Genomic DNA, 12,920 nt, shown 5'->3' with positions numbered 1-12,920 from the left:
GGTAGTAACAGTCCCCAAAGCTCCAAATCCAAGGGGAATGCATTTTTCAAAAAGTTAATAGCACTTTCTGAGCAGAAATGCAAATTAATCCTTTCAAAGGTTTGAAAACAATTGCATTTTCTGGATGTCAGGTCACAAAATTCATGCACCACAGAGTTAACTTCACTACAACCACAGAGTTACGTAAAGAACACCCTAAGAGGAATCAATTTGAAAAGGGTTTGTGCTTCTCAAGGCCAAGTCCTGCCACAGCAGTTAATGGATCTGTGAGATCTGACAAACGAGCACAAATTCAGAGAGGTGTCTTCCCCCCAGCCTTGTTCTTCACCATAAGATCTGGAAACTGGTTACAGAAGACGGTGTTACTAAAAATTGGTATCTAACTGGCAATTAAACACAAATAAATAATTGCTATCTAACTGGTAATTAAACATAAATAGTAATACTGATGTTTCAGCCAGAAAAGTGATGTTCTTCAATCTGTTTTGTCTGTTTAAAAGCAGCCACAGCTTAAAAACTAGCAAGCAGATGTTTCCCACATACAGTTTTGTATTCATGTTCATTTCAGTGGCATAAAAATAACACCAATCCAAAATACACTTCAAAGCTCTCAGTTAAGACCCATGTCAAATTTACATTTTTAATCATCTCTGTTTAAATATATGCAGGTGCCTACAACAGGTCTAGCTGCACAGAAGTGGACAGGACAAGTGGCAGGGGTCATTGAGGAAGTCTTTGTAAGCCTAAAAAACTTGTCACTGCTTATTAATATGTAACAGAGTCACTTAATAACGCATATTAGCGATTACTTCTGAATACTCACTGGCATTTATTTCCTCTTCATCGTACACATCTACTTCCAGCAACCTGATCAGCATGCGGAAGAGGATCCTGAGGAACTGCAAATACGAGCCAGTCTTTCCCACCTGAACCAGAGGTGAAAAACAGTCTGAATGCCAAGCCAGGCTACCGCACAGGAAGGATATATTTCAGATCAATGCATTTGGGCCTACCCCTGTTATTTTGCCATTCTAGTGTTGCCTGCAAACAGAACAAGACTCAGTATTGCCCGTTTTGCTGAATGGTATCACAAAATGTGAGGGAAGTCTGGCCCAGAGCAGAGCCTGTATCACATTTTTTATGCAGGGAGATCACCACTGATAAACTGTTTACCCACTGCTATGCTCATGGCAATTTTATGCCCAGTGCCATCCCCCAGTATGCAACATGCCTTCAAAAACCAGGACATGTAAAGAACCACCCTTCCTTTCCTCACCGCTTCCAGCATGAACTTAACCTTACATTCTGACCGATTTTTGATCTCTAAACGCATCGCTGCGGGCGAGTTTCACGGGGCCTCTCAGGCACAACCTCCACCTGCCGCAGTCCTCAGCGCCCGTCCTCTCACCCTGCGAGTAAGGCCAGGGGAAGGAACCGTGCTCTTACTTGTGGTGGGCCCGTCAAAAGCAGCCGCCTGGGGTGAAAGCTCCTCAAGCCAGACGCCTCACCCTGGCCGCCGAAGTCCGCGTGGTGCTGCCGGGCCGTCGTCCACTGCCGGTAGTAGAGCGACTGCTCCTCGCTGCTCATGTCCTTGTGGAGCAGGGGCCTGAGGGAGCTCAGCCAAGCCACGTCGGCGTGAGGCAGGAGGGACGAGGAGGAGGGCAGGTTGCCGCTTTTCTGCGAGCTCAGGAGGCAGTAGGCCGCTTTGGAGAGGATGACGATGCGCGGCAGCGCGGCGCGCAGGGCCCGGCTGTCTTTGGCCGAGTGGCCGGGCCACCGAAAGGCCTGGGAGACCGACGACAGCGACGAGAGTTTGGAGGTGGTGCTGCTCGCCAGCTGGTTACCCAGGGAGTCGCATTCTTGCTTCAGGGTCTCCCCAGCCGTGAAGGCAGGGTAAGCCCCCTCGTCGACCGAGCTGTGCGCCACGGTCTGGAAGCTGAGCGGCGGTGCCTGCTTCTGAGACTTGTCCGCGGCGCTCGAGGAGCTGACGCCGTTGTCAGCCAGGGAGCCTGGCGAAACAGAGAGCAGGCAGTGAACAGATACTGGCTGGCATGGGAACAGGGCATTCGTTTCACTGCAGCCTTTAGGTGAAGTGGGCTCTGCTCCCTCCTCCGTACCAGGCAGCTTTAAGTGTGTGGTAAGATCTGGTGCCTGGCAAGGGCTTGATTCAGCTGCCTTAACACCTCAAATTCATAGGGAAACAAAGGGAAGGAGCTAGAAGTGCCAGGCAGAAGCGAGGAAGGAAAGGTCTGGTGGGAGAGGATTCTCTGCTGAGGCCTGAAGAGGTAGGGCAAGACCCAGCCACCCTGCTGGTCTTGGCCAGGAGGCAAACACCCACTTCTACCCACAGCTCCCCCCCCAGTTACACAGCGTTTTGCTATTCCTAACATCAATGCTGTTAAATTTCTACTCTGATTTTTAAGATCTTCTCAGGATCCACCTGACAAAACCATCAGCAAACGTGAAATACAAGATTAAAGAAAATAATAACAAAGGACCCGTCCTCCCACTGCAACGCTGCTGCGTTTTAGCTGCAGCCAGGGAAATTGCTCCCCACGGCAAGAACCTGCACATAATATTTCACAGCTCAGCCTGCAGCAGGGTACAAGCCGTTCCCGTTTGATGAAGCACCTCAGTATTTACATACAAATTCCAGCGACGGATAACCAAAGACTTACTCTTTAGAGCAGCAGCAGCAGACAACTGACCTGAGGTCCCGGTGACGGCGCTGCTGTTACTCTGCGGTCTGTCCAAGTCTATCAGCAGCTCATCAGAGTCATTCTCGCTGCCATTAGCCTTCTCCTGCTCCTTCTCGCTCAGGTCAAGAGCTACAATGGGCCCTCGGATCGCCTCCTTGGAGACGTAGCAGCATGCCAGGCCCACTTCTTGCTCTAATGCAGTCCGAGTTAAGTAGCTCGAGTCAATGAGCCGCAGGTCGCAGTACTTCAGCGACCTGCAAAAGCCAAGCCAAGAGGAAAGGATGGTTTGTTTTCTCCGACCCTGAACAACACTCCCCGTCTTTAATTGCTGATTAAATATTCACGAACAGTTCAACTAGTGAATATCACATCATTTTAAAACACGCTGTGCTCCTTGGTGCTCTGCACAGATGTTCCCTGACCCATGCAGTGCAGGAGCTTCACTTTTCACAAGCCAGACTTTCCAAAATTTGAAACTGTTCCTAAAGTCCCTTATAACGTGCTTCTTTATGAAAAAAATGACCCGTTGGTATCAAACCACATAACTTCCCCCCCAAAAAAAATATTTATCAAAACACATTAGAAAACACCCATATTACAAGAGCCGTAACAGCACCTGGGGAAGGTTTCTCCCAGCGGATCCTTGCCCGTGAGAATAACAATGCAGGGCAGCCCCTCCAAATCCTGGTAGGTGCGAGGAATCCAGTCATCCTGCTCATTGCCCCGCCAGGCCTGTGAACAGAGAGCATCCAAGTCACGTCTAAATGAAACCTTCTCAGCCATCACCTCTTGTTTTATTTTGTTTGTTTTCAGTTCCTGACTTTGCTTTGCACACAGGGCTGCGCTTGGCTCAGCAGGGCTTGGTGAACGCGGCTGAGTTCATCAGGGTTCTCTGTTTTGGGTGAAGCCTCCTCAAGCACTGCTCTGTCTTGAGCAACTGTATCAGCATTCAAGCAAGAGAAGCGTGAGCACCACACAGCAACTGTGAGAAGGAAGCAAAGCTGACAGACTCAGGGACCATCGCTTGGAAAGGCAAGACGCCAGCCTTCCCTTTTCCAGACAAGGAAAAGAAGCCCCAGTTGTTTCAGAATCAGCAGGTATCTGAGCTACAGCATTCGTTCTGCTGGAAGAAGATTCTTCTTCTTTCTTTTTAATAATGGACAAAACCAGGTTGGAAGAAAATTCAGACCTAGCTGAGGCACGGAGTCTGTTGAGCCAAGTCCTACCGATGGCGAGCCCAAGCACTCAAACTGCCCATCAAAATATTGACCTGTGCATGGACAGATATCGATACAGATTCACCACAGGTGTATCAATTACAGACTCATGCAAACTCTGTGGAAAACACAACCTAAAGCAAGAGCCCTGTCTTAAATTCCCTCTCGGTTCTTCAGTTCTCAGCCCGTGTGCTCAACCTGTTCTTCCCTTACGCTTCCTCCTCCCCAAAAGGCCACGTTTTATGACTCATTTTCTCAGGCAGATGAAAGGGATTGGAAAAGAGGACTCAATAGCAGACCAGTGACTCAGCATGCCATTTTACCTTCTGAAAATTTCCACTGAAATAACCTATGACTAATTTTTTCTTAGCTTCGGAAGAGCATGATTTGGAACAGCATTCCCCTTCTCTGTTACGTGGCTCTAATTTTCTTTCCCCAGCCCTGATTTTTTTCCCCTGCTGATTTCTGCATCTTCTGTGTAACATGTTCGTAGAAAAAAAAAAAAAAATCCTCCAGCTACCTACCAGCCTCTGCTGGCTCAGTTAAACAGCCCCAGCAGCAGAGAGAGATTTTCTGGCCCAGCAGGGTCAGCCTGGCTGCGCCTTCCCCGTGCTGGAAGGTTTTAAGAAAGTGCACAGCAAGAAAATGAAATGGGGGAAGGCAGATTCAAAACTGATTTTTCTTTCTTCTAGCCTAAAGAATGAAAAAGAAGCCTGAGTGCCTGGAGGTTTGAGCTGGAAACCCTCATGCTAACAATGTATTTTTTGCCCAAAAAAATACTCAGGAGGGGCAGAGAGCTGCAGCCCTTCTGAATGGCTCCCAGATTGACTTATTACACTTAAAAGGTGACCTCTATTGCCATGACAGCATTGCTGGTCTCCCCTCCTCGCCAGGGCACCCACAGGTGCCTATTTCTCTTCCAGGTGGAGACCAGAAACAAGCGGTGACCCTCAGGGGCTGCTATCAGGACTGGCATTATCCAACACCTTCGTTGATGACATGACAGAGGGATTGAGTTGGGGTTGTTCAGCCTAAAGTAGAGAAGACTCTGGGGAGACTTTATAGCAGCCTTCCAGTACCTAAAGGGGGCCTGAAAGCTGGGGAGGGACTTTCTATCAGGGTAGTAATAGGACAAAGGGCTTTAAACTAAAAGAGGGGAGATTTAGATTTGACATTAGGAAGAAATTCTTTGCTCAGAGGGTGGAGAGGCCCTGGCACAGGCTGCCCAGAGAAGCTGTGGGTGCCCCATCCCTGGAGGTGCTCAAGGCCAGGCTGGATGGGGCTTTGGGCAGCCTGGTCTGGTGGGAGGTGTCCCTGCCCATGGCAGGGGGGTGAAAGTGGGTGATCTTTGAGGTCCCTTCCAACCCAAACCATCCTGTGATTCCCTCTCCTGCAGCAGACGGGGTTTGAGAAACAGAAGGGGTGGCTACTTTAAAGGACATTTTACCTGGTTTTGGTTGTAGAGAAGCTCTTTAGGAAAGATTCACAAAATTCCTTCATTTTCTGTGTGCTTTAAACGCACTGTAACTCATAATGAAACTGAAAATGAACCTCTGTGTGAGACGTGAAGCAGGGATCAGGACAGATAACCTGAACTACATTCAAGCTGGTAAGAAAGGCGACCAAACTTTTTTTTAATGTAGCAAGGTTCATGCAGGAAGTGGATGTGGCTCGTTGTACCAGCCTCTTATAAATCCACGCAATTAGCTTGGTGCATATGTGCTGTGCAGAACAGGCTTTCAGCACGCAGCGGTTTGAGAAAATAAGTGCACAACAAACAGAATATTTTACCAGTTGCCAGAAGAGCAGAAGATGGTTAAGGCAGAGCAGACAGTCAGATACACTCGAGAGATAAACTGGTGGAAATAATTAGTTTGTCTAGGGAGATCCGAGCTCTGCTTTCAGAGGTTCAAAGAGGAAACCTGTCTGACTCATGCTGTTATTCAATTTTAACAAGCAAGATAACATCCGGTGTTTGACTTCGGGGACCAGAAACAATTCAATTTTTTCCCAAGTTCCTAAATCATTAATGCTCATCAGAAGTCCTGTATACTTCCCTGGAAAAGATAAAGATCAGGGGCTCTTTTCCTACACAATAACGAAGTTTAAAACCTGTGGGAACACACACGAAATGCGTCCAGCGGTCAGATGACGACACCGAAATTCGTGGTTTCTGCTCACCTTCAGCCGGGTCACAAAGTGTTTGGCAACCGTAAGCTCTGAAGCGGGATTCCCGAGGAGGATCTCGAAGCGGTACTGCAGACCCAGCTTGTCCCTCACTTCTTGTAACCTCTCCTTGGCCAGCATGGCCAGCTGCACGGACGGCACCCTGATGACGAGCATGTGGCCGCAGCCGTTCTTGTCCTTGCCGGGGGAAGTGATCAGGTCATCCATGATGCTGAGCGTCTCGGGTGTGCTGTGATCTCTCAGCGAGGCCATGGTCGTGAGAGCCATCAGAGCCTGGGAATACTGCTGGATGAGAAGGTAGCAGCGAATCACCATGCTGTGCAGCCGAGGGTACCTTTCGGGAGATAAGGGGTCTGCGTTAGCGCATGCAAAATCACAGCAGTGGCTGAAAATTCACCACAAAACAGGACTGTGCAGTAAAGATGTACCCATTTTTTTCTGTAGTGCTTGAAGAATGGAGCCTTTAATTTTCACAGACCAAAATTTCGCTCAAAACCCAACTGTGTTTTAATTATTTTCTGCATTTGGAGAATGTTTAAAGTGCAAAGTCCTGCTCTTGAGTAAAAGGAATGACAAACTCCTGTCGTCTTTATTTGGGACAGAACTTCAACTGAAGATCTTTAACTTAACGGAGATACGGATCATCTCAGATCTGCTTCACCCCAAGAGCAGGGGCTAATAAATTTTGCTCTCCAGAAGTTTTCTGCTTCTATGAACTCAGAGGACCATCACTGCTTCAAGTGGTTTCTGGAAGAAGTACTTCATGATTTCCTATTTCCCACTCTCTCCACCAGAAAGTTAGACTTCTCTATAGGGATTGCTGGCTCTGAGACAAAACTTTCTAGTCTGATCCTAACCTCAATACTAGGGCAATATTTACGTGTGTACTAGACCTCCTTCATCCTCTTCCCAATCCACATCTTAAGAAAAGAAAGAGAGCAATAGTGGCCACTGTCTCTTCCCTTGCCCTTGGTCAGAAAGGCAATAAGAAACTTAAAGAACTGATCTACTGAAATTACTTGACCTTACTAATATGTATCACGTTTATTAATTACATATTTTTAGACAATATGGATGTATTTAATGATTCATGTTGCTAATTTGATATTGCATTTTACTTGTTAAATATAGATACAGTTTCAATTAATCATATTGACTGATATAGAATAGCAAAAAACCGGAACTGAAGGCAGAACAATCCCATTCTGTTAAACATGGAGACATGAGAACTATATCCCGAACAGTTACAACGGATCCATCCTCCTGATTTGCAGAACAGGTTAACACCACGTTGCTGGAAACCATACCATTGCTTTTGTTTCTGTAATGTGAGCATTTAATTCTGTCCTGGGGATGTGCTATGAAATGAGCTTGTTCAGGCAGCTACAAGGTACTTACAAGCCACTTTCAAGCTCTCAGCTGCACGAACCAAAAACCAGCTCATGAAATAATAAAATTGCAGTTTTTGGAATGACATCGCTCTCCTGGGCCACCAATGACAAATTTCCTGGCAGTCTCAGCAGAGAGACAGCAGAAGCAGTGAGGTATGAAACTTCTGCTACCTGCCTAGCTCGGACTGCCACTGCATGGGCCTCATCTTTCCATAAACAAATGAAGTACATCCCCTGCTTCTTCAACAGTACAAAATTTGTTATGAAAATAAAAATTGCACATGCTTCACGGATTCCCAGATCAACATCAAATGTCATCATGTCTTCATCTGCCTTATATGGGGCTCATCAATATATCTGTACCCTTAAGATCCCAATTAAGCAGAATCCTATTTACCTTTCTAAAAGCGTGTTGACCATTTTTTCAAAGGTTTCATCACATCTCAGAAGTGGACTTGTGACTCCCCATTGGAGGGATTTGCTGTATTCATTCAAGCCAAAGTACAGCTTGTCTTCACTTGCAGCGTCATCCTGTTCCATACAGAGTTAGCAAAAACATAAGAAAAGCTGGAAACAATTTTCATTTCTTTTGTCATTAAAAAAAAAAAAAAGCAAAAAGTATTTTCCAAAGCTAAGTATCCTTTCTTTCATTTCTTATTCCTCAATGATGTTATTGGTTTGTTTCAAGGAATACAATAAAATGCAAATTGTTTATTACAACTTACTATTTGTCTACACTTAGGGAAAGACAGGTGTAGGTCCTTTCAAATTTTTCAATATATCTTCTACCTTTGATTGCAGGAGGGTTTCAGAATCCTGATACTTCTTTTCTGGCTCCCTATCTCTGGCTTTATATCTACTGACAACTGTTATCTCATTTCTATTTAAAGCAGAACCTGAAAACAGAAGCATTATTCATTTCCAAAACTCTTCTTGATCATCAGATCCTACACATCTCTAATGACAAACAGAAATTGATCATTTCTTTGCTGGAACATAAATCTGCTGACAGCAATCAGAAAGGCAGAGCATTTACTGCCTGAAATTTCATGAGGTGCCTGCTGGCAGCACAGCATGGCCTCCAGTGCATTTACATCACCAGTGATCACTAGGAAGGTAATTAATCACATACAAACTCACCCTTTTTTGTGAGTTATCTGTTTAATCAGAAGACTGAAGTTATTTATTTTTTACTTTGGGGAAAAAAAAAAAATGTCTAGACCATTTTACAGAACATCACCACAATGGCTTCTATTAACAACCAACCAAAAAGCAAACTTTGAGTATTCATTCACTCCTTCATTTCCACTATTTCATTTGACTGTTAACATACTGGGAGTCTATGGAAATGGCTTTTTAATTTTAACTTTAACTTCTTTCCAGCTAACATTTTAAAATATAGAAACCAATGGCCCACTCAGCACATTAAAGTCAAACTTGATATAATTTTTTTTTCAAACAAAGAAAAGGAAAAAAGGGTATTTTTTAGCAAGGGTAGGCAAAACATCCTCAGAAACAGCTGGCTGGAATGGTGAGTAAAGGTAATGGTACGGGATGTCAAAGTGACTTCTCGCCTCCTGTCTGGCACTTGCTACACCGTGACTTGTTAACCTAGCACACCATTTTTATTAACATTTGAAAAGTTGTGAATAGACTTGACAGGCTAGATGACATACCACTTACAGTCAAAAGTTAGACTGCTTGAAAATGTAAAGCCAGCTCCAGAGGTTTCCAGCATGTCTACAGAGCTTTGTCTGATCAGAGCATAAAAAGTCATTTTTGTCTTCTTATCCATCTTATGTGACTGGATAGAGGAAAACACAAAATTCCTGGGCCTAAATGTCAACGCTACCTCTACTGTCATCATCCCAGGACTGTGTAGCTAGAACCTGACTAAACAAACTCCAGCAGAGAAAGAAGTCCCTTCTAACACTTCGTTTGAATGTATATATCTGCTAGGTTCTGTTAGGTGAAGAGTCAACATTAAGATTCACAATTAAAATTACAAATTAAACACTCACCACGGTATCAAATTGTATCCAATGTACCTCATTGCTAGAGCTGATCCTGGACTGCTGCGTTTGCAAGGCGTAAGGAAAAGAGCTGACCTGAAGAACAAGGAGGTTGAATGCTTCAAGGACCTCCCTGCAATTAATAACTCTATCAGCCAGACCATGACTAGGCTCACCATGTGACAGGGAACTTGAAATGGCACTGCAGAAATAAGAATGCAAAGAATTGCCTTACTGACATCCCGAGATTCAATGGGTTACTCTCCTCCTCCAGAAAAATCTCCAAATGACCATGGCACTGAGAATCACAGCTCAAAAAACTCTTTGAAAGGGTGAAAGATGTCAAAACCATTTGAGTGTTCTCTGTGGGCAGAGTCAGGCAACAGGGGGGGGAAAAAAAAACACTAAATAAAGGACCAAAATCTGCTGAAAGTAAGAAGTTTAATTAGTGTGCCAATTTAAAAGATCATCAGACAGAGGAAACCAAAACTAAGCCAAAGCTGATGTCCTTCTTACTGAGGAACACTGTTGCATGAGTTGTGGGGTTACGATATAGTAACAGGTTTATAAAATCTACTGGATTCTTCACGCAGATACATTTCTCTAAGAGACTGGGAACCTGCTGTCATGATTTCCAGCTCCTGGAATCACCTTGGCCTCCAGGATAGTTTAGTGTAGTGATAGGACAAGGAGGAATGGTTTTAAACTAAAAAAGAGTATTGTTAGATTAAACATTAGGAAGAAATTCTTTACACAGAGGGCGGTGAGGCACTGGCACAGGCTGCCCAGAGAAGCTGTGGATGCCCCATCCCTGGAGGTGTTCAAGGCCAGGCTGGATGGGGCTTTGGGCAACCTGGGCTGGTGGGAGGTGTCCCTGCCCATGGCAGGAGGCTGGAACTGGGGGATCTTTAAGGTCCCTTCCAACCCAAACCATCCTGTGATTCTGTGATAAACAAGAATTCCAAATTCAGTATAGCAAAAATTCAATGGGGAGGATAAAATAGGAAGAATGTTGCTTTTATCTATTTTTAGCTATCTTGCAAGGAAAGTATTTTATTATCTCTGCTATCCAAATGAGTCCCACAACCTAATGCACCATGTCTAAATCACATTAAATTTTTTCTCCTCAGTTTATTCAGAAAACAAGACCAGAACTATTTATTTACTTCTTTCTTTTTGTCAATAGTAAAGTTGTGATTCAGTGTGAAGAAGTGTTTTTGCACATGTGTACGTGCTGTTCTGTGCAGATCTGACACTGACCAACTTCAACAGTTTTTTAAATCCTTTTCTTACAGGAGCTAGTAAAAAGTATTAGATATATATAAGTCTTCTCGTAATAAAAGCAATGTTGTCATCAAGGATAAAAGCATGAATTAAAACATGGCTAGTTTGAGAATGTGAGACAGCTTCAGGTTTGCATACAGAAAAAAAAACAACAGGGAAATAGGAAAAAGGCAAAGGAGGAAAGAAAGGTGCAAATTTCAGCCCTTTTTCCTGCACTTCAGTACCATAGCTCTTACCCCTGTGAACGGTTTTATTAGGGATACAACGATCTGAAGCTAGTCTCATCCAACTTCAGCTGAATCAGAATTAGCTAAGTAATTAGTTAATTATTTATCAGGCTCAAGTACAGCAGACCATTTCTGATTTTGAGGAACAAGATGCCTTAGGCCTAGAGGAACCTCTAAGTGGTAAGTCTTTTGGAAAAGCTAACAGAAAGATACTGGGAGAGGATTGTTTTCCTTCAGTACATCGAAGCACCTACCTTGTTAAATCTACATGGGCATTGTCATGAACCAGCACAAACAGCGTATATGGGTTCTGCTTCACTCGTTTCATGAAAACCTCAAATTTTGTTTGAATCTCGTTGTCTAGCCGAACCACGTACTTCTCAGCTCGCTGATACGCTGTTCCATTGTCTTCCAGGCCCAAGTCCACAAGGACACCTACCAAAAAGGAGAATGCAAAAAAAAAATCTTTTCCTCTGAGTACATCCAATAATTAATTGTCATCTGTAGGTATGGTCTGACAAGATCACAGCTTAGACAAATCATTGATACGCCTCGGGAAGAGGATTATCACAATGCATCTTCTCTCACAATGGAGATGGACATCTGCTTCTTCACTTCTGGCTTTCCTACAAAAAGTGCCTGAAGACCTTCCAAAGACTTCTCACATTACCAAAAAGGAAAAAAATAAAATCCACAAAAACTTCCAGAGCAGCACTCAGTTGGCTGTGCTCCACGATACTAGGCCAAACATCCCATTATTATTAGGTAATATTTTAACCTTGCCACAGTCAGAAGTAGTTACTCGGGCCTTTCCTTCACAAATACCTTAAATTTATGTAAAACTAACTCTAGTATCATTTTTTCATACCTTGCCTCTGCCTCAATATTAGCAGCTAAATGTCAGTAAAACACAACTACTGTCTAGCAGTCTTTGTAGTGACAAACTGCCATCATATTCATAAAATAGGCAAGATGTGTGTAGCACTGAACACCTTCGGAGTTAAAGAAGGAGCAATAAACCACAGTGACATGTGGGTCAACTATCTATTTGCCAGGCTCTTAATCATTTTTACAATTGTGTAAAACGTAAAGTAGAAACCACTCATTTAATATAATAAAATGAATGTGAAACACTAGTATCAGACAACCTCTGGTGTAATGTGCAGCATTATTAAGACACACACGTGATAAAGTAAATAAAATGTGTGAAGAAACAAGGAATGGAACAAAAAAAAAAAAAACAAAACACAGCAAACAAGGTTGCATTAGGGAGGAAAAGAAAACCCTATTTCAAGTAATCTAATTCATTCTTTTCCTTTTACTAATAAAATAGCACCAAGCTGAGAAAAAATACCTGCAGAGATGGACCGTAACATTGAGCTACATCAAGATATCAGCACAATCAGAAACCGTGGGATGTTTTAGTTCAGAGTTGAAAACAAGAGGGAAAAAAGCCAACAGCTACCTAAAGCCACTCATAGAAACATTACACTGGAAGCTCATACCCATAACTTTCAAATGCAAATACAAGGGATTATTAGATACTGATGAAGGCAGAAAAGAAGTCCTGCTGGTGAAACAAACAGAAGAATATCCTAAATATATAGCTAAATGACCAAACAGCTATACAGACAGTCCACAGTTCCATTAGACAGGATTTTTATTTTTTTCCTGAAAAGAAGCTCTTATGCTTTTCTGGACATGTCAATCACTAACAGAGTGGATAAAAAGGGTTGTTTTCAAAGGGGACATATTCCTTCACCTGGATACTAAAGCTTTCTTGTTCTTCTTGATGTATTTAGCTGTGGTGAGATGCAGAACTCAACAAAAAAACTCACTATCTGAACCAGTATGGCAATTACTGTCTGCTAGTGTGAGTGTATTACTCATTTACCTATGTAAA

The 12,920-nt window shown here is 43.6% G+C and overlaps 1 protein-coding gene across 10 annotated transcripts in view; it reads right to left on the bottom strand.

Annotated features, from left to right (window-relative positions):
- Positions 1-12,920, bottom strand: part of GREB1L (GREB1 like retinoic acid receptor coactivator) — a 126,756-nt gene that overhangs the window by 13,826 nt on the left and 100,010 nt on the right. For all 10 annotated transcript variants that reach the window (XM_084509573.1, XM_084509581.1, XM_084509574.1 and 7 more), the window contains 8 exons: positions 11,272-11,452; positions 9,516-9,708; positions 7,892-8,025; positions 6,098-6,437; positions 3,316-3,431; positions 2,709-2,953; positions 1,447-2,009; positions 824-926 (listed from right to left, as the gene is read on the bottom strand). In XM_084509573.1, the coding sequence (XP_084365699.1) occupies positions 824-926; positions 1,447-2,009; positions 2,709-2,953; positions 3,316-3,431; positions 6,098-6,437; positions 7,892-8,025; positions 9,516-9,708; positions 11,272-11,452 (1,875 nt within the window). The remainder of the gene's footprint in view (positions 1-823; positions 927-1,446; positions 2,010-2,708; positions 2,954-3,315; positions 3,432-6,097; positions 6,438-7,891; positions 8,026-9,515; positions 9,709-11,271; positions 11,453-12,920) is intronic.

This window comes from Aythya ferina (assembly GCF_964211825.1).
Source record: "Aythya ferina genome assembly, chromosome: 2".
NCBI lineage: Eukaryota > Metazoa > Chordata > Aves > Anseriformes > Anatidae > Aythya > Aythya ferina.
The sequence above is the reverse complement of the archived record's forward strand: the minus strand, read 5'-3'. Positions and strand labels throughout refer to the sequence as shown.